Source organism: Pipistrellus hanaki (assembly GCF_964339955.1).
Source record: "Pipistrellus hanaki genome assembly, chromosome: 1".
In the NCBI taxonomy this organism is placed as follows: Eukaryota; Metazoa; Chordata; class Mammalia; order Chiroptera; family Vespertilionidae; genus Pipistrellus; species Pipistrellus hanaki.
Window position 1 is genome coordinate 165,206,152 of NC_140503.1, and position 22,102 is coordinate 165,228,253.

Consider the following 22,102-nt stretch of genomic DNA (forward strand, 5'->3'; position numbering starts at 1 on the left):
AGAGGCAACTGATCGATGACTCTCTCTCATCGATGTTTCTAACTCTCTATCTCTCTCACTTCCTCTCTATACAAAATCAATAAAATATATATTTTTTTTTAAAAAGAAATATATAGGAAACACTAAGATGCATTATTTGGATTTCTTTCCTTTCTCAACTCTTTTTGCCTACATAGTAACATAAATCTAGCAATAGATAAAGACTAGGAGTATGATACATTATTACATTTTACCTCTTTTAAACAGTACCAAATACTTGTTGATGTCATATTAGCTAAAACTATATTATTTGGAATTCAATACAAAGTGTGCTACCTTGCCTTTATTCTATTCTTTGGATTGGAGAGAGAATACTGTGCAAAGAAAAGACAATTCTGGGCTTATTTCTTTATTTGTGTGTGTGTGTGTGTGTGTGTGTGTGTGTGTGTGTGTGTGTGATCATTCAACAAACATTTATCTATCTATCTGTCTATTTATTTATATTGTCTGAAGTTTTACACATGTCTCCTTTTCCCCTCAATTAATATCCCCCCCAGCCTTTTCCAACTGGGCAAGCCCCCACTGCCCAAGTATCTGTGTCTATTGGTTATACTAATATGCATCCATACAAGTCCTTTGGTTGTTCTCTAACCCCCCTCATTTGTATATTAACTTGTAAGATAATTTTTTATATAGTTAACAAATCTAACAGTCAGAAAGGAGCTGTAGAGGGGTTTTCTCTCTGTACTCATTCTCAAAGTCTCATTCTTCTAAAACCAGAGTACTTGATAATTCTTAATCTTCACTGATGACAGTTTCCCCCCCTTCTTTAAAAACAGTGGTAGAGAATCAGTAACAATAAATAGGAACTATAATAATTACTATTTTAGCAAAGTGCTAGAAGAAAAAGCTCATCCTTTGTGACGACGGGGTAGGAATATAGCCTAGCGAAAGCTAGGGCACAGATTAACAATATTCAGGGAATTAGGATACAATAAAATATACCTTTAATCATATTCATTCTGGTTTAATTTAATCTTTGGGGATTAAAGTTAAAGATTTGGTAGTACTTATCAGTCATTATTATAAACATGTTCTGTTTTTGTTTTATTGGTAGATGCATAGAAATACCAGAAAATAAGTTTGGATTGGTAGCATGCTTTTGCTTTGTCCTTTACCTCAATAAGTATCACCTTCAGTCTAAAGTGTTTTATAACGTGTGTGTGTGTGTGTGCGTGCACTTGTGTGTCTATACACACATATGTATTTGTGTGTATGTGTATGTATAGAGGCACTGTTATTGTAGATTAGATACCTGGTGCATGAATTTGTGTATGGGTGGGGTCCCTTGGCTGGCTGCCTGGCTGGCTGGTTTGGGGGGAGGAACCACAGGAGGTTGGCTGTGGGAACTCACTGACTACCAGGGTGCAGCTCCTGTGTTGTGTTGAGCGTCTGCCCCCTGGTGGTGGGTGCGCATCATAACAACTGGTCAGCTGGTCGTTCGGTCTTAAGAGTTGCTTAGGCTCTTATATCTTTTATCTATATTATAAAGACCTGTGGCTGTAACGCCTTAACACCATAATGACCGGTCACCAGGAGGTGCATTGAGCAACTCTCGGTCCCTTCCCCTTTCCCCTGCCCGAGAGCAATGGCTCTTGCAGCAGGTGGAGGGCAGGGTAGCAAGCTACAAGTGGCAGAGGGCTACAAGCAGTGGAGAGCTATGAGCAGCAGAGTGCAGGGCACGAACTACGAATAGCAATGGGCATGGCGGCCAGTTGAGGCAAGTGGAATTGAGCTACATTGGGCCTCCAGTATATATCTAAAAAGCTAATATGGAAAGTATCCCCTTGGGAATTCGACTGGGAGACCAGGAGTTTGATTGCTCGCTCACTTACTATGACTGTGCTGACCACTAGGGGGCAGCACGGAACAAAGGAAGGCCCTGGCTGGCAGCCAGAAGGCCACAATTGGCCGTGATCACCTGCCAGGCCTAGGGACCCTACCCATGCACGAATTTTGTGCACTGAGCCTTTGGTATATAGATAAGTTTTGTCCTATAGACTTATCATTTAGTAGAAACAAGATCTTTTATCCAGATACTCAATTTGCAGAAATCCTAGGTGGATTTCTTACTGTCCCTGAGGTTAGCAGTCTGATCTGATCCTGCTTTGTTTAAAATCAAAGAGAGAGGGAAAGATGAGAACAGCAGTTTCAGGACACTGAAAAGGCAGTCTCTTCCAATAGGATTGGGAACTACTCGGTCATGGTGCTTACTTAGTCCTTGCTGTATTGCCTCTGCTGTCTAACTTGCTTTCAGTATCAGAGGTACCAAGTAAGGCCAGGTCTTTGCTTTTCCTTCCTTATTATAGGTAGTTTTGTGCTTGAAAAGAGGGCATTCAGAGGTTATACTTATATCATCCCAAAATGATCTGTTGCGATGATCCCTGTCTCACTAGTTTCTCAGTTATTAATTTCCTCTGCTTTAGGTGGTGATTGAAGTTAGAATTTGTCTATGTAAGTTAAAAAAAAACCCAGATTGTGATTTTTGGTTTCTAATGTTAATTTTACCATTAACTTAATCTTGAACATAAAATTATTGCTTTGTACCACAGTTTTTTGACCTCTCAATTAGGGATAATACAGGGTATCCCCCAAGCGAAATTATACAGTATTATTTTGCTTGCTCATTGTTGGTATACACTGTCCTCTCTCCAGCATTAATTTAATCATATCACACCCCATAAAATTGCTTCTATATCACAAGATAGTAATATAATGAGTTATTTCTTTGTTCTGTTTGAAGGACTGTTTTGGACATGTTCTTCTGATTTTAGAAACATTCAAACTAATAATTTTTCTCAAATCATATAAGAATGGTGAAGTCTCTTTTGTTTGTTTTTGTCATATTAATCTTCATTATATTTTATCTTATTTCCATATGACCATCAGTGAAATAAGATTTTTCTTAAAGAGTAAATGTACAGGAGAATTCTTAGATGTAAATACAATAGCCTTAGGCATAATACTTATAGTCTTTGTGTACTTGCTACAGAACAGGAATAATAAAATGAAGTTTTAAGATTTTACATATTACCAAGATTTGATGAGTATAAAGTAAGTATAAACCAGTATGTCTTATTTAAACACACACAAACACATACACACACACACAAACACACACAAAAAAACACACACACATCTAATAGAAGGATTGGAGGAAGTCCTCTATCTGTCAACATATCACCTGTATGGAAATCTGTTAGACAGAAAATAGAAGCAGAGTGGACTACATTTGGTTGTGTGTACGGGGGAAAATATAAAGTAGTATTGTTAAAGTAGTATAGATAGAATATGGGTAATTATTTCTTAGGCTATTGGTAGACTCTGTTTCTCTGAACACTTCTATACATTAATTCCAGATTTCTAGTAAAATCCAGATGGAAAAATAGGCTTCTCCTTAGCTGAGATAAAGGTGTGTCACTGCATCTTGTTGACAAATCTCTTGAAGTGCTAAGAATAAAACTGCAAAAAAAAGGTTAGGTAGATTTTACTCTGTTCCTTTCCTATTAACTTGCTGATTTAGTTAAGTTTCTGTTCACCTTTAAATCCCAGAAAATTCCAATAGCAGCTTAAAGAAATGGGGGAAGGGTAATTTTCTTACACGAGAAGTCAGAAATGGAAGTGCAGAACTGACTTAACAGCTTTCCCATCCATAGTGATTGGGCTTTTGTGCTCCTGCTCCTCACCACATGGACAAAGGTATAAAGGGATTAACATGCCATTACGTGGTGGTGCTTCCAAAACAGTTTTTATGGTAAGTAATCAAACTTCTTACAACTCATTGGCCAGACCTGTATTACATGGCCCCTTGCTTGATTAGAGAGACAGTGCATAGTGCCTGTATCTTGTGCTCTCTTACCATGGCAGTCCAAGTACATAATATAATAATAATGTATTGTACCTTGTAGATTTACCTTGGTGCAAAAGCATACAGTGGAATTTAATCAAGTGGCAATGGCTAATTCAGATGGATCCGAAGCTATGCTGAACAGAGTGATGACAAAAGATAATATTGGTGTTGCTGTGGTATTAGAGGTCCACAAAGAATTATTTGGAGCAGGTGAGTACAGTTTAAAATATTCTTACTGCAGCCGAAACCGGTTTGGCTCAATGGCTTGGGGACTGAAAGGTCCTGGGTTCGATTCCGGTCAAGGGCATGTACCTTGGTTGCGGGCATATCCCCAGTAGGGGGTGTGCAAGAGGCAGCTGATCGATGACTCTCTCTCATCAATGTTTCTAACTCTATCTCTCTCCCTTCCTCTCTGTATAAAATCAATAAAATATATTTAAAAAAATAATAATAAAAAAATAAAATAAAATATTCTTACTAAAAATAAACACCATCCCAAGTTTTTCTATCTCAGACAAGTGCAGAGAATCTTGCTATTTATTGCATAGTTATTTTCTTGTCTTTTGTGGAAAGTTGAGAGAGATTGGCAGGAAAATAGCACTCATTGTGTAAAGCACCATATATTTCTTAGGATACTAAGGCAATCTTTAAAAATGGGAGTCTTTAATATGCCATTAATTCCAAATTATTTGAAATAGGAAATGTTTAGATAGGCTGAATTTGGATATTCTGATGAGTTGGTTATCTTCTTAGTCATATTTTTACCTTCTTGAGAATAAAAGCTTTTGTCTTTAAGGTTAAGTACTTGACACATTTTCTCTAATATTTTTGTTATCTCTCAGTTATTGTCAGGGTAAAGGCTGGATCTTTAATCTACCTGCTTCTTTTGTATTTTAGATTTTTTTTTATAGCTTTTATTAAAGTCAGAAACTCATGTACTTTGCATATCCAGACCTCCATCTCCCTCTGCTTTCTACTGACAGCCTTTGAGCGTTTCATTGTTTATTTAACTAAAGGCAAGAGTAAGAAGAATCTATAAGAGTACATAAGGGCTTTTATTTATATGCTAGAGGCCCGGTGCACAAAATTAATGTGTGTGTGTGTGTGTGTGTGTGTGTGTGTGTGTCCCTCAGCGCAGCCTGCAGCCTCTCCAATCTGGGATCCCTCTCACAATCCAGGACTGCTGGCTCCCAACTGCTTGCCTGCCTGCATGATTTCCCCTAAATGCTACTGCCTGCCACCCTGATCATCCCCTAACCATTCGTCTGCCAGCCTGATCAATGCCTAACCGCTCCCCTGCCAGCCTGATTTCCCCTAACTGCCCTCCCCTGCCAGCTTGGTCACCCCTAACTGTTCTCCTCTGCAGGCCTGGTTGCCCCCAACTGCCCTTCTCTGCTGGCCCAGTCACCCCTAACTGCTCTGCCTGCAGGCCTTATTGCCCCCAACTGCCCTCCCTTGCAGGCCTGGTCCCTCCCCTGTTGGCCTGATCGCCTACAACTGCCCCCCACCCCCCTGCTGGCCATCTTGTGGTTGCCATCTTGTGTCCACATGGGGGTGGCATCTTTGATCACATGGGGGCAGCCATCTTGTGTGTTGGAGTGATGGTCAATTTGCATATTACCTCTTTATTATATAGGAGGATTTTTTGTACTTGCTAACTGTAGAAGAACATATTTTTGTCTTGAATGTTACTTGAATTATTCAGACCATGCATATCTGTCAGAATTTTTTTTTTTTTTTTTTTTGCCATTACTCAGTTTATCCATCATCAAAGATAATCGGACTTTGTTAGGATATTTAAAATTTTCTTTTTTAGCCTCTCCACTTTTACATACTTTTATATCCTATTTAGTCTCATTCTTCTCAGAGATTTGGTACATTTTGGGGGGTGGGGTGGGTAATGTGAAAATTGAATATCCTTTGGAGTTTTACTTTTCTTTCAATTTAACTATAAATTATACAGTGGACAGTTTCACATTCTGATCTGTGTCACTCTTGTACTCCTAGAAGAAGATTTTAATATTATAGAAGGTGCTTATGACCCCTTTGAAGGGGCAAGTTTTTAATATTTAACATATATTTCATCTACAGCCAAAAGTGACACTTTATAACTTCTAGAAAAGAAGAGAACTTAGAGAACTTTAGCTGCAAGCTTTATCTTATGATCAAATTGCTTTAAAAATGACAACAGTCAAACCTCGGTTCTCTAATGTCTCCCATCTAAAATAGTTAGGTTCTCAACCAAGTGTTTCATGGAAAAAATGTCTCAGTTGTCAAACAAACCATGGTTCTCCATTGGATAACCCTTTCATGGTGATATCTGTATGACAGTCATGGGTCTCTCAGGTGACAAAGGAGAGAATGCATGAGTATGAATCAGTTTACCACTAAACCTCACGTTTTTAATATCTCAGGAAATTGTGCTGTGAATATTTTCATGGTTTTTTGCTTTTGTTGCTGCTTATTATTACTAAATACGTACAGTAAGTTCATGGTCATAAGAAGGTTAGTGATAGCAGCAAAGTGAAAGGGGACATTGTGAGAACAATGAGAGAGCTTCAAAAAGAAATAATTGCAAAGTATGATATAGGTGTTCATTTGCGTGTCTTATCTGGCTACTGAGTATGCAGTGGTGAAATAGACAGTTAGCACAATATTAAAACATAAAAAGGCCATCAAGAATGTTGATGTTGCTAATGGTGTGAAAGTACACAGGTAATTGAAAAAGGTTAAAACAGGGAGTCATTTAGGGGTCTGAAATGGACTAATTCAATTCACATTATTTCTTATGGGAAAAATTCAGTTTTTTTAACAAATAATTTCTTGAACAGCCTTCCAGAATGAATTAAGTTCGAGAACCAAGGTTCTACTGTATTTCTGTCACATATAACACATACTTTAGTTACTTATTTACACAACATCAAAGATAATTATAGCTTTTAGTAAGATGGAAGGAAACAACAAAAATAGTAGACATAGAAAGTTGTCTTTTCCTACAGGGTTGTGTTTTTTTTGTTTTGTTTTTTTTGTTTTGCCCAATACAAAAATTGGAGAGACATTTTTATAGAAATTTCAATGGAAACATTGATTTTATGTGTTCACTAATTTTCCAGCAGTATAAAAGTATATAAAAGTCCCTTATTCATACTCTATAGGAGTAACTCTTTATTTCTTTACACATCACTAACATGTAAGATATATGTATACAATTTTATTTAAATTGCATCATCCCATATATATTGAGTTTTATGTCTTACAGGTTAACTAAGTTTAATTTTCACAATTTTTAATATATTATTCTGTCTGCCATTTTGATGAAAGTACTATGTTAATATTTTGACAAAATTAAAGAACAGACCTTTAAGGAAAAAAAGAATAACAGATTTTCTAGTTGAACACCTTCATTGTCCAAGCAAAGTAACCAAAAAGTAGCCCATGACTACATAAAATAATCCTATATAATAAAAGCCTAATATGCTAAGTGTCCAGTCATCCAGTCGGCCATTCAACCAATCAAAGCATAATATGCTAATGATATGCTAAGGCTGCTCAACTGCTCACTATGATGTGCACTGACCACCAGGGGGCAGACAGTCAACCAGTCAACCAGTTGCTATGACGTGCACTGACCATCAGGAGGAAGATGCTTCAACCAGTAGGTGAGCCTACTGCTGGGGTCTGGTCTATCAGGACTGAGCAAGATTGGCTAGACATGCCCTGAAGCCCTCCCTCGGTCCCCCCACCCCAGCTGGCCAACCTCCTGTGTCTTTCCTCGGCCCTGATTATGTACCAGTGGGGTCCCTCAGCCTGACCTGTGCCCTCTTGCAATTCAGGACCCCTCAGGGGATGTCAGAGAGACAGTTCTCGCCCCATCCCACAGGCCAGGCCAAGGGACTCCACTGGTGCATGAATTCGTGCACCGGGCCTCTAGTTAGTAATAAAGTTGGGTAGAAAACCCATGTCCAGACCTTGAGAGCACACTATTGATTTTAATTTTAAAAATTATCTTATTTGGGCATATGGTATGAATTTGTTTTGGTAGAAAATTCACTTTCTCATTTTATTTTGTATAGGTTAGTATAATGTTACTGCTTTTTTACTGCTGACCTGTCACTGATGTGCTAAAAAAAAAAAAAGTAAGGTGAATAGCAAAAAGAATTTAAATTAAGGTTTAGATAACTCAAATAACTGAAAACCTGCCTCACTAGGTTATATTGATATTTAAATGATAGAGATATTTAAAGTGCTTCTTTACACGAAGAAGTTGGCAAATCAAGGTATTATAATCAAATATTGGTTAGTTATATCATGGTATAATTTCTAATTTAGGCATATAGAGCAGGAGTTAGAAAATATTCTGTAGGGTTCCAGATAGATAGTATTTTAGGTACTGGGGGCCACATGGTCTCTAGTGCAGTCTTTAAAAAATTTTTTTTTCTTTTTTAGAACTCTTTTATAAAGTAAAAGCAGTCTTTGCTCATGCAGGCTGTACAAAAACAGGTGGTGGGCCATATTTAGCCCATGAGCTGCAGTTTGTCAACCCTGATCTAGAAAAGTAATTTCTATGTTGTGATTACTAGAAAGTCAGCACTGTAGCTTATGAGAACTACTTTATGAGATAAAGGGGAAGATATAAATTCATGAAAAAGAATAAAGAAGTAGCTATAGATTTGGGGAGAGAACCTTAAGATTCTGCCTTTTTGATACATAAAGCATAACTTTATCTTCCTTTTTCTAATGTTTAAATTTAGGTATGAAGCCTATTCATGCTGCAGACAAACAGCTGCTTATAGTGGCAAATGCCCACATGCATTGGGACCCAGAGTATTCTGATGTGAAACTCATCCAGACCATGATGTTTGTCTCAGAGGTTAAAAACATTCTGGAGAAAGCCTCTAGTAGGCCTGGCAGCCCAACAGCAGATCCTAATTCCATCCCGCTGGTGCTATGTGCAGATCTGAACTCATTGCCAGATTCAGGTATTTATAGCATCATTTCCTATTGCTTTCAGTTTTGCTTTTACTTCTACTTGAAAGGCCAGCTAGCATTTAACTTGTGAGTAGAGAATTTCTCTTCTAAATTAGGGAGTGTATCAGTAAGAATCCTGTGGATGGGACATGGGGTAAATGATATTGTTTCTTTACTAGGTGTTGTGGAATATTTAAGCAACGGAGGAGTAGCTGACAACCATAAAGACTTCAAGGAACTAAGGTACAATGAGTGTCTTATGAACTTCAGCTGCAATGGAAAGAATGGAAGCTCAGAAGGGAGAATCACACATGGCTTCCAATTGAAGAGCGCTTATGAAAATAACTTGATGCCTTATACCAATTACACCTTTGATTTCAAAGTGAGTGGTTGCTCTGGGCTGCTATAAAAGTTATTTTAAATATAAACATGGCAAGAAAGGTTTATATTGTGCTTAATTGCATAATCTTCAGGAATTTTTAGATTCTCAGAATGTCTTGGTTGAGTATGCACCTAATGTAAAAGAGGTTTGTTAGGTTTTGTGATTGTTATTCTTAACTGGAGAATTCTTTTTAAATCCTTATTTGTTCAAATTTCAAATAACATTTGATAACAGAAAAAACTACTAAAATGTTTATTATGTGCCAGGCACTGGAAGCACTTATGTTTATTAATACAGTTAAATTTCACCTGTTCATACCATCCCTAACTTTCAGTAATGACCCAAATTATATGCAATCTGATATAGCTAAATTCACCATGAGTGAATTTATATAGTATTCTCTCAAAATTTTATTAGTACTTTTTATTGATATCTCATTTATCTTTATGTATTTAGGTTTCTTTAGGTGATGATTGTACTTAGGATCTGTTTTACATCCATGTAGTCACACTAAAATATTCTCAGGCAGAGAGAATAGGAAAGATATTTCCATGGAGGGTCCATTGTGCAAGACCAGTTATTCTTTAGAAAGATTGACTGTAATGGTTTTCTATAGTAAATCCTTCTCTCTTCACTAATTTTCTGATCACTCTGTCTGCCTATAGCATTAGTGGCTCATGGGTTTAAGTAGTTTTTTTTCTTTATTTGTGGAAAAGTAAGGTTAAGGAACTTTGTTATTTTGGTCTTGGTCATGTCAAAATTAGCAAACTAAGGTAATTGTTTCTAGGATTTCATATATATATATATATATATATATATATATATATATATATATATATATTTGGGGGGATAAAGTATCCTCTTTCACTGTGATGCCATATAAAATATTAGTTGAAACTCATTATTTATAATATTTGTAAATAAGTAATTCCAGGTCTGGAGATATTTCTCCATGCTTGGGGTCAGGCTCTCTTGATGTGGGTAGGTAGAAAATTTGGCTTTACTCTTGCATATACAGTCTGGGGCAATAAGAGCACAATAGTTTTTTTATTTTTGTTTGTTATTGTTTAACAGTAACAAAGGAGAGTGACCCCTCCTCCCAGCCACTCCAACACCCCAGGACAAGCCCACACCGCCACCTCAGTTTCTCTATTTATTGGTTATGCTCATATGCATGCATACGAGTCCTTTGGTTAATCTCTAACCCCCTCCCCCTCCACTGTCTTCTCTCTGAGGTTGGACGGTCTGTTCAGTATTACCTTGTCTCTGAATCTATTTTTGTTCATCAGTTTATGTTGATCATTATATCCCACATATGAGTGAGATCATGTGATGTTTATCTTTCTCCGACTGGCTTATTTTGCTTAGCACAGTGGTTGACAAACTGCAGCTCTTGAGCCACATGTGAATGTAGCTTCTCCACAAAATACATCATGCGGACATGCATGTACAGTGCGATTGAAACTTCATGGCCCATGCCCAGAAGTCAGCTTTTGGCTCTCAAAAGAAATTTCAGTCATTGTACTGTTGATACTTGGCTCTTTTGACTAGTGAGTTTGCCGACCACTGGCTTAGCACAATACTCTCCAGGTCCATCCAGGGTGTTGCAAATGGTAAAAGTTTTTTTCTTTTTTATAGCAGCATAGTATTCCATTGTTAGATGTACTACAGATTTTTAATCCATTCATCTGCTGATAGACAATTAGGCTGTTTCCAAATCATAGCTATGGTAAATTGTGCTGCTATGAACATAAGGGTATATATATTCTTTCTGATTGATGTTTCTGGTTTCTTGGGATATAATCCTAGAAGTGGGATTACTGGGTCAAATGGGAGTTCCATTTTTAACTTTTGGAGGAAACTCCATACTGTTCTCCACAGTGGCTACACCGGTCTGCATTCCCACCAGCAGTGTAAAAGAGTTCCTTTTTCTCCGCATCCTCACCAGCATTTGTCGTTTGTCGATTTTTTGTAATAGCCATTCTAATAGGTGTTAGATATTACCTCATTGTCCTTTTAATTTTCATCTCTCTGATGATTAGTGACTTTGAGCATGTTTTCATATGTCTCTTGGCCTTCTGTATGTCCTCCTTAGAAAAGTGTCTACTTAGGTCCTTTGCCCATTTTTTGATTGGATTGTTTTTTTTTTCCCTTTTGTTAGATTGTATAAGTTTCCTGTAAATTTTGTGAGATAGCATAGGCAAATACTGATATGTTCTCCCATGCAAAGGGCTTTCTTGTTGTTTTGTTGATGGTTTCTTTTGCTGTGCAGAAGTTTTTTATTTTGATATAGTCCCATTTGTTTATTTTCTCCTTAGTTTCCATTGCACTAAAAGCTGTTATTAGTAAAGATATTGCTACGAATATGTCTGATATTTTGCTGCCTATGACTTCTAAGATTTTTATGGTTTTTCAGTTCTTACATTTAAGTCCTTTAACCATTTTGAGTTTATTTTTGTGTATGGTATAAGTTGGTGATCTAGCTTCTTCTTTTTTTTTTTTTTTTTTTTTTTTTTTTTTTTTTGCATGTATCTGAACAATTTTCCCAACACCATTTACTGAAGAGACTGTCTTGACTCCATTGTATGCTCTTGCTCCTTTGTCAAATATTAATTGAGCATAATAGCTTGAGTTTATTTCTGGGTTCTCTGTTCTGTTCCATTAGTCTATATATCTATTCTTGTGCCAGTACCAGGTAGTTTTGAGAACAATGGCTTTGTAATACTGCTTGAAATCTGGTATTGAGATCCCTCCTACTTTGTTGTTCTTTCTCAGGATTGCTGCAGCTATTCAAGGTCTTTTTTTTATTCCAAATGAATTTTTGGAGAGTTTGTTCTAGGTCTGTGAAATATGCAGTTGGTATTTAATGGGGATTGCATTGAGTCTATAAATTACTTGGAGTAGTGTGGATATTTTAATGATGTTGAGTCTACGAACATGGTATGTTCTTCCATTTGTTTATGTCTTCCTCCATCTCTTTTTTCAATGTCCTGCAGTTTTCCAAGTACAGGTTTTTTACCTCCTTAGTTAAGTTTATTCCTAGGTATCTTTCATTTTTTGGTGCAATGGTAAATGGGATTGTTTTTTTAGTTTCTCTTTCTTTTGAGTTCAATGTTGACGTATAAAAAAGCCATAGATTTCTGGGTGTTAATTTTGTATCCTGCCTCATTGCCAAATTCATTTATTAAGTCTAGTAGTTTTTTTATGGAGTCTGGGATTTTCTATGTACAATGTCATGTCATATTCAAATAATGACAGTTTTACTTCTTCTTTTCCAACTTGAATACCTTTTATTCTTGTCTCTGATAGCTATGGCTAGCGCTTCCAGCACTGTCGAACAGGAGTGGTGGAAGTAGGCATCCCTGTCTTGTTCCTGTTCTTAAGGGAAATGATTTTAGTTTTTTCCCATTGGGTAAAATGTTGGCTATAGGTTTATCATATAAAACTTTTATTGTGTTGAGGTATGATCCCTCGATTCCCACTTTGCTGAGAGTTATTATCAAGAAAAAGGGTATTGGATTTTGTTAAATGTTTTTTCTGCATTGATTGATATGATTATGTGATTTTTGTCTTTCAATTTGTTTATGTGATGTATCACATTTATTGATTTGCAGATATTGTACCATCCATGCATCCCCAGAATAAATCCCACTTGGTCATGGTGTATGATCTTTCTAATGTAATGCTGGATCCGATTTGCTAGAATTTTGTTGAGGATTTTAGCATCTGTTGGTCATCAAGCATATTGGCCTGTAATTCTCTTTCTTTGTGGTGTCTTTATCTGGTTTTGGAATTAGGGTAATGCTGGCTTCATAGAAAGAGCTAGGAAGTGAAGAGCACAATAGTTTTGAAACTTACTGATCAGACAGACTGAGAAATACTGCTAATCCTATATAATAAAAGGCTAATATGAAAATTGTTCCTTCGACTGAGAGTTCTACCAGGAATTCAACCAGGGTCAGGGCTGATGGCCAACTGCCTGTGGCCCCTCCTCCATCTGGCTCTGCCCCCAATTGCCCCCCCCACCCTGATTGGGGGCAGGGCTGGTCAGCCAACTGCCTGCTGCCCCTCCACCAGGCCAGCTGGATCCTACCTGTGCATGAATTCGTGCACTGGGCTTCTAGTAATATATATATATGGTCCTTGCTAAATATTTTTTGCAAAGGTATTGTTAGGCAGGAAGGAATCCAGAATTTAGAGTATATCAGGAATTGTGAAAATGAGTATTCTAAACTAAAGAACAAATTAGAGTAATTAACTGCATGCAGTATTTTGTAGGTATGACAAATAGGGAAAGCTGAACTAGGATTAGCAAACCTGAAAACATGCTTTACTATGGCTTCTTTCAGATGTGTTTGGATATTTTTATGTGCTGCAAATAATTGAAAATAATTCCAGTTATCATTAAAGGAATTAATTTGAGTGATACCTTTTCATTAATTATACTGGTATATGCATTTTATATAAAGATCTTTATTTTCTACTTATTTTTGCTGTTAGAATTACTGCAATTTCTATAATACTTATACTGATATATTAGATTTTACTAACCCAAGCAAGCAAATTTTAAAGATGTGTAAACATAATTTGGTGTGTTTAGCTCCTCAGTTTGCTTATCACCTATACACACATGTAAGACTTTGTTATTTCAGTAGAATACTTTGTTTCCCTATTGAGTGACTTTTATTTCATGTAATAACCCATTGAAGACTTGAGCCTTATTTTACCCATTGTCAAGACAACCAAACGTACAGGTCACTCAGGTGTTTAGCTTTTGAAAATTATGGATTGTTCTTGTATATATTAAGTTTTTCTTTTTTCTAATCATATGTTTTTCTCTCTCTTTTTTTTTCTTTTTTTTTCCAACTCCCAATCTCTTTTCAGGGCGTAATTGACTACATTTTCTATTCCAAGACTCATATGAACGTGCTTGGTGTCCTGGGGCCTTTAGATCCTCAATGGCTGGTTGAGAACAACATCACTGGGTGTCCACACCCACACATCCCTTCAGACCACTTCTCACTGTTAACACAACTTGAACTCCACCCTCCACTCCTGCCTCTTGTCAATGGTGTTCACTTGCCTAATCGGAGGTAGTGGAGTACTGCCCCGCAAAGACGGGGATCTATTGCTATGGACCTGTACAGTTGTAAATCAAAGTATATAGGAGTGAAGTATGGCCATCCTTAAGCTGCTTCTTCAGGTTCCTTTCATTATGTGTTTGCTATAAGACTTTGTACATTTTTTGTGCATATTGGCATCATTTGGCACTAGAGCTGGGACCAAAGTATTACTCTTTCCAAATTTTTAATTTATAACATGTTTTTAATATCGACCTTCTTCATATTATATTAAGAGTCAACATTCATAATTGATAAATCACCAATTTGAGGCCCAACAACAGTGTATTTGTTTTTCCAAAACAAATATTTTTCTTTAAATGGTTTCAAATGAGCCAACCATTTTTGTAAAAGGCAAATTTTAAAAAACGATGTAAGATTTTAAACTTAATGTTATGCCTTGTAGGGAAAACTTTCTTGAATTTCTGTTTTCCATTATAACAAACTAATTTTTGGCTCCCAAAGTCATTTGCACATTAACAAAGCATTTACATTTACTAGATCTGTACATAAACTATGATATAGCCTATAGCCATAAGAAAAATTGAGAAATTAAAGTTGGTTGCACAATATGCTTTCAGAATCAAACAGTTAACTCCACATGACAGTTTGTTGGGCAAACATTTTTTTTAGAAATCACTCTGAATTTTGTTCCCCTTTTAGTTATAGACTTATTGGAAGTATTAATTTTAAGCCCGACTCTCCAGTTTATTTATAGGGAAACAGCAAGTAATTTTTACTGCCACGCATTTTGAAAATAGAGTTTTTGGTATATTTAGGAAGCCCACAAAATTAGTGTCTAGTATTTTTCCTTATTCTCATCTACCCTTTTCTGCCTGGTTGTGCTGGGAAAAAAATGTATTATATGATATATGTCATTTTTGCTGGTATAGTCAAATATTTAAAAAATAACTACTGAATGAAATGGCCCTGATCAAAGTTTTAGAAGATGAAAGCTGTCCAAGTATTTAATATGTTTCCCAAAGTAGGTCAAGTGGCTATTGGTTTTGGCTTTTGGGGGCAACAATAGAAAGAATTTGGGGGAGAAAGAGACAGGGAGTAGTTGAAAACCTTGAATCGTTTTTCCTGACTCTAGTTGCCAAATGGCCATTACATGCTTTAAATATTTGTTTCTGTTGTCTGTCAGGGTTGAATTAAGAAGCTACTGGTTTATTCCCAACTCTTGATGTTCTTTAGATATGTTGGAATCCTTTTTTTTTCCCCATGAGGGGCCAGTTGAAAATCTATGACTCGAGGCAGTGAAGATAATATCATTTTCTGGGGGGGAAATTGGTTGGCTACTTGATGTTAATTATGGCACAGTAACAGGAAAAGGTTGTGTCTGTGTTTTTAAGTTTTTCTTTATTCTGCTTTTTTGCTGCTATAAAAGTTTTCTGAATTTATATTTTAAACTTTTCATGCACTTTACTGTTTCTAGTCTCAAAATGTGATATTTTTAATAAACAAGAAATTTTCCATTATGTGAATGAAATTTTAAAATAAAATAGCCTATATTTGTGTCTCACTAATATATAAAGTACAACTCAAATTTAAATTATTTAATTAGTTTTAAATGTATGCAATTAGTCTCCTCTTTCAAACCTGACATCTTAGGCTGTTTTATTAGTCTTAAATGATGCTTTTCTTTTCGTTATTTCATACTAATTTCTTCCATAGTAAATCAGGCTATAGAATATAATATTTCCCTGAAGGGTAATTTTAATGGGATGAGGGTGGTGGGATGATGTGATACCACATATGGGATTGCATCAGAAGGTTTCTGTAAAGCCTAAACTCCCTTTTAAAAGTGCCTAGTGATGAGGCGTTGTTTGTCATCTATTAAAATTGGAATGTCATTGTAGTTGAGTGAAGTTTGATGTAAATAAAATATTCTTTTAAAAATGTTCTTTTAAAAATATCAGAAGTAACAAACACACAAAGAGACAACCCTTAAGATGACAGATTTTCCTCAATGTGCAGGTATCCCTTCTTATATACCTCAAGCATTCAACATCTAGCCATGCAAATTGATTACCTGAAGTATAGTACTGGAAAGTAGAATAGCATGAAAAACTTAATTTTGTGGACATTGCCTTTTTTTGTAATCAGCTACTGTATGTGTTATTTTAAACCTTTTGTTTTGGGTGGGTTTTCTGCTCTGGAGGTATATGCACTAACAAAACATTTTCCTTCTTTCATATACGCATGTTAATTAGCAATGTGAGCAATATTTCCTACCATACTTCACTCCCAATATTTTTTGAGATGTTTGTATAAAATGGAATTTAAAGTTCACTTATGATTGTATATGAACCACAGAGGAGCCCATTTATTAATAAAAACTTTTTTAATAGTTAAATGTAGAGGGAAAATAAAATTTGGGAAACATTGTAAACAGCTTAAGTTTATTTTGTGTATGATCGAGGCACTCTGTTGCAGGAAGGTGTGTAATTGGGTTCTCTCTGCTTCCAAATGCACTCTTTCAGACCATTCATTATCCTGTGTATTTTTAATGTGGTTTTAATAAATGTTGGTAGTAGCTTTGTTGAAGTAGGTAATTGTGTTATGTTTTGGGTGGCACACTTTCTTGGGGCATGGTGACCCAAATTTCATGTGCACGGTTTCCCTTCAGCCCACTGCCCAACCTTCACATATACCCTTCACCCTCTGTTACCTTTGTAAAAGGAGTGGTATCTGTTTGAGCTGCCAATTCAGATGATCAGAAATGCTGCTCTCCTCAGTATTGTCTTGTTAAAACCCATGCCATTTGGAACTTTGGCAGTGACAAGCCAAAAAAGGAAGAGGTGAATGACATGGTATATATTCAGTGAGAATAAAATATTTATGCTCATATGCTTTCTAGTTCTTAGAATAAGTTAATAAGCTCCATGCCATTGGGCTGCTGCATATTTTAACTGAAGATAAAGGAAAATTTGGGCATTTTTAGATTGTGCTAATGTGTTTTTTAACTGTTAAATATGATTTCTGGTATTTATCTAAGAACTGGAGTGTTCTTTAAATTTATTAAAACAGTGTTGTTTGAGGAAAGGAAAACTGCACTGTTTGCCGTTATAGCAGCCATGCAAGTGCATGCGAAGTCACCCACTTTCTCAGGCACCAGTATCCGCCTCATAGCTTTACACATCGTGATGGGGAAAATCGCAGCATCCTCAGGACTGACATCTGGGAAAGGCTCAAGTCCCTTACTGCTCCTTGCTTGTTGACTTTGTTTTAAAATATTGTGCCTGGTGTCAACTTTTAAGCAACAGCACTGCCTAAAAGCAAGCAGAGAACAGAATCCCAGCACCATTCTATAGGCAACTTTTTAGAATTCAGATATAGTAAATCTGTTCAAGATTTATGATGTTTTATGTAAAAAAAAAAAAATTTTGTACAATGTAGCTGAATGTTTTTGTTTTTCATTTTCTTGATGTAAGGCGTGTGAACGATTGTTTGAATATCACATGTTAAAGTCAGGTATGGCACAATGGGTTCTGAGACCAGCTTTCCCCCTCCCATTTGCCTTGTTCCAAACTCTTTGTTTTCAAATTACTTTTCTGCTATTCATAGGCAAATATTTAATTTTGCTAGTAAGCATCCTGTGTGAGTGTATTAAAGAAGCTACTGTGTTTTAGTGTTGTAGTTTGCAGAAATATAAAGTTTCATTTCTAATTTGTCCCTTTTCTTTGGTGTCTTAAAGTTATATATTAAATGCCAGAGAAGCAAGGAGAAAGTTGAACGATATCTGAGGCTTATATCACTTGATTCCATGGTGGGTTATATTAGAATTGAGGATGTGGCACATTAAAACTGGAACACGGGCAAATGATTGTGATCCATTTAAAAATTGTATCTCGTAAGTATAGTTAAATGGATGAAAATTTAAGTTTGTTGAATTTCTAAAAGTTTCTAAGAATCACTAATGCCATCTATACTTTCAATTTCAAATAGCAGGGCATAGAGAAAGCACAAGAAAAATATAGGTCAAATGTGTTCCATGCAACCAGAGACATAGGTTCATCATTTCTAAATTCAAGGTTAGATATGATAGCAATGAAAATCAACTGTGTCCCAATACTTGTTTCTAAGCTCTTATATTCTGAGTTTCTGAGGGATTTTTAATAGCTTTGTAAAAACACATTGACTAATTAGTAGCTTCAGTCCCAGAAAATATCATCAGTTTCTGATACCTTTGGCAGGCCATGAAAATAATGGTTTATAGCAAGCAAAGACTTTATAGTACATTTTCAAAATAGCATTCATCCATGATTATATTTTAACAGAAAAGTGAATTTTCACATTTTTGAAGCAGTCACTTTCCCACCTACCTTCTTAAAAAAAAAAAAAAAATTCACCTTTCTAAATGTGTGTAAAAAGATTTGTTTAACCCTTATAAATTGTATCATTTTTGTAGCACCCTGAATTATAGGTAGGCAAATTAACTGGGGAGATGAGAATATTTTTCTAAGCCAGGAACTTCAACTAAAGTTTTAAAGTTGTTTGAATCACAGAAAAGAAATTTTATACTATGTTTGCTTTGAATGATTCACCAAATTTGAATTCAAGCATAAATAAATTAGTACATCTATACCTTGGCTTATTTACCAAAGTTGTACTCTGTTTAAGAACAGGATGCCAAGAGCATCTTTCGTTTTACAGAATATGTAAATCTTTATTATGTAATGTCACTTAAAGCTTAAAGGTAAAGAGAAAACTCTTCTACCTATACTGCAGGATGTTCTGAATAAGATCCACAGAAAGAAAGGGGGGAAAAATTCAAACATTTCTTTTTAAGAAGGTGGTAAGGGGGTGCATGCATGTTTCTTGTTTTAACCAAATACCCTCCTTATGCAAGTTTCTTTCTTAAACCACAGGTCCTGCAGCCAGAAATAGGGAGACACCAGGAAAAGCAAGCTTTATTAACCTAGTTAGTTTTTTGTTTTTGTTTTTTGCATAAGTTTGGTTAGACTTGGGTTATTCTTGGAACCAAAGGAAAACAAGCATGTTGAGCTTTTATTCAACAAAGATTATGCTATTGAAACAATGGAAGTTTTTAAGTAAAATAGTGCTTTCAAAGCATATGAAATAAGGACATTTCTGCCTATTAAATATTAATTTTTATGGAATATAAGTATAAATTCAGCATTATATTGAAATTAAGTTGTGTCATCATAAATCATATTATGAAAAGGATATGCAAATGCCAATGATATTCTTTTGGCATTGGTACATTCAGCTTTCATAAACTTTCAGAAGACATAGTTTAGTTATTTTTTTATACCAATCTCCCTGAATTAGGTAATTTCCCTGTTGGTATATCTGTTACTTTTAACTCTGAAGCATAAAAAGTGGTCCTTTCTTGCTCATTTCAGTTTTGTGTTAATTTCTAATTACTGGTATATGACTGTTTCTTTCAAGCTATCAGTGGTTATATGTACCACATTTGTTTAACTAGTTGTCTTAGCTCACATGATTGGCTCAGTGCTGATGTGTCAAATAATGGCTTTGCTTCTTACTGAATAAGCTTAGTTTCCTGCTACTCGTTTCAATCTTGATGCAGTAAGTGATACAATAGTCTGGGTGTGTATGCAGAAACTGTACTGTCCTTTCTCTGCTTAACTTGCTAAAAATATATTCCCTTACCTGTGAAATTCCTGAGCGGTGCTCTGCCAGCCTTTGGAGGAGGCTTTGGATGGCTGTGTTGCTGCACACTGGATCTGAAATTGTTGTGGCAAATTTCTTAAACACCAGCAGCACTGAGAAGTGCACTATGGGCATTTGTACAGCTGTCCAAATGCAAGCAATCCTTTCATCTAGGAGAAGCTGAGGAATAGAGTTTATTGGAGCACTTGGAATATTTCAAGGAAGATGAACATTTCAACTTTGCATTTATCTCTAGTGGGGTGGTGTGAATGGAGTCTGTTTTAAGACAAAGAGTGTACATGTACTTTTTCTCTCTGAAAGGACCAGGCGTTGGTCACATTCACCATGGATTAATTTGTATTTTCTATTGTGATTTCTGTTGACTATAAAACAAGTGCCAACTCATTGTCCATGAGATGACCTCTTTGACTCAGTTTACCATTTGAATTGGGAAGGGTTCATTTATTTTCAGTACTTGGCATTAAATTGATTGTTTTGCATACATTTGAGTCATTCTGTGGCCTATAAAGTGTTTTTGTAACTCAATTAATGGTTGAAAGCAAAGCACATGAGTTTAAAACTGAGCAAGTTGTTTTTGTATTTCCCCCCTCTTAAATACTTGGTAGTTTCTATTGATATTATTCCGGAACAAATCTGTTTTATGTTGCATATTTATTTTGCTTTTGTTCTAAAAAAAAAAAAAAAAAAGTCTAGCACTAAATTAATTTGTTATTGAATTCTAATTAGTTTAAAAATCTAAGATTTTCTTTTCTTAAAATTAGATTTAATGAAGTGCCATGTAATTGTAGCTTACTAGTGTTTAATGTTTAATAGATTGGTTATGTAGTGTTCTAATCATTTAACACTGTCATCCCTGGAGAAAGTGGTTCTATTCTTATTGAACACCTTCTCCTTGACAAAATCACCAGCTGATTTATTTTTCTATTTATTACAGTTAAACAGTTGATGAGGTCTGAATCTTGACCAAGCTGCTCAGCTGAGATGTTTTTCACAATAGACACTGTACAAAATGTGTGTGCAAAAGGACACAGTTGGGTGGTAGTATTTTTTCATTAATGTGAACATTGACTAAACAAAGCAGTCCTGCCTTTTAAATCCGTGGCAGCTCAGAAGGGAGGTGCTTAAGAACCTTAACTATTATGTCAGATGACAAAATACTTTTTTCCATTTTGGAGATTGGGTACTGCTCACACATGATGTATAGGGCTAAATATATGCTTGTTTCCTTGCACCTGTGTACTTCCCTTCTCTCCCTCACTTTTCTTTCCCTGTAGGCAATAAATGGCCATTTTGCAACTGCATACCTTTGTGTTGGTTTTTTACTATTTATGTGTGCAGTGTAAATGTCTGCATTCAGGTCAGTGCATCTCTTACAAAGTGAATTAGGGAGAGCCAAGGTAATTCAGGCAAAAAATTACAAATTCCTGATACATTTTTTTCTGGTGGAAACTACATTACTACTCAAGCCCTACTTTGTTTAGAATAGGTTCAGAAGTTAGTCATAATTATGAGACTTACTTTGGCTGTAGAAATCTGAGTAAAAAGACTTACTTTGGCATGTGTCACTTCTGAGTGGCGCTTTAAGAGCCAGTGTGTAATTTGCCATATTCTCTTTCCTTGCCATGGTGATCATACAAACGTGGAGATCAAACCTTTCATCCTAGATCGTTGAGTGACTGATGAGCAGGACTCCTACATAGGACATGTAGTGTGAATGAGAAACAACTGCTAAATCACAGTGTCTGAATACAATGAAGGTTTGTTATTAAGGGATATGATAATCTAGCCCATCCTGACTGCTAGACATCCTCGGACAGATCTGAGTAATCAATATTCAGAGGTGGACCTGCCAAGACCTAGAGTAAGTTCATTCAACAAAAAATATCTACTATATACAAAATGTTTGGGGAGATATAAGATGGACAGAGTCCCACTCAGAATTCACATTCCAAACCTATTTCTGACACAGGAGAAAACATTGAAGTGTTAAATCAGAGTAAAGGTTATCTTAAAACCTTGGAATGTTAGGAGGGGGAAAGGTACAGTAAAGTAATTAGAAATTCTGAAAACTATGTTTAG

At 35.9% G+C, this 22,102-nt stretch overlaps 1 protein-coding gene across 3 annotated transcripts in view; it reads left to right on the forward strand.

Moving 5' to 3' along the window:
• Positions 1-21,324, forward strand: part of CNOT6L (CCR4-NOT transcription complex subunit 6 like) — an 86,804-nt gene extending 65,480 nt beyond the window's left edge. For all 3 annotated transcript variants that reach the window (XM_084882494.1, XM_084882492.1, XM_084882493.1), the window contains exons 9-12: positions 3,948-4,099; positions 8,641-8,868; positions 9,037-9,239; positions 14,124-21,324. In XM_084882494.1, the coding sequence (XP_084738620.1) occupies positions 3,948-4,099; positions 8,641-8,868; positions 9,037-9,239; positions 14,124-14,336 (796 nt within the window). In that variant the 3' untranslated portion in view covers positions 14,337-21,324. The remainder of the gene's footprint in view (positions 1-3,947; positions 4,100-8,640; positions 8,869-9,036; positions 9,240-14,123) is intronic.
• Positions 21,325-22,102: the final 778 nt, after the last annotated feature.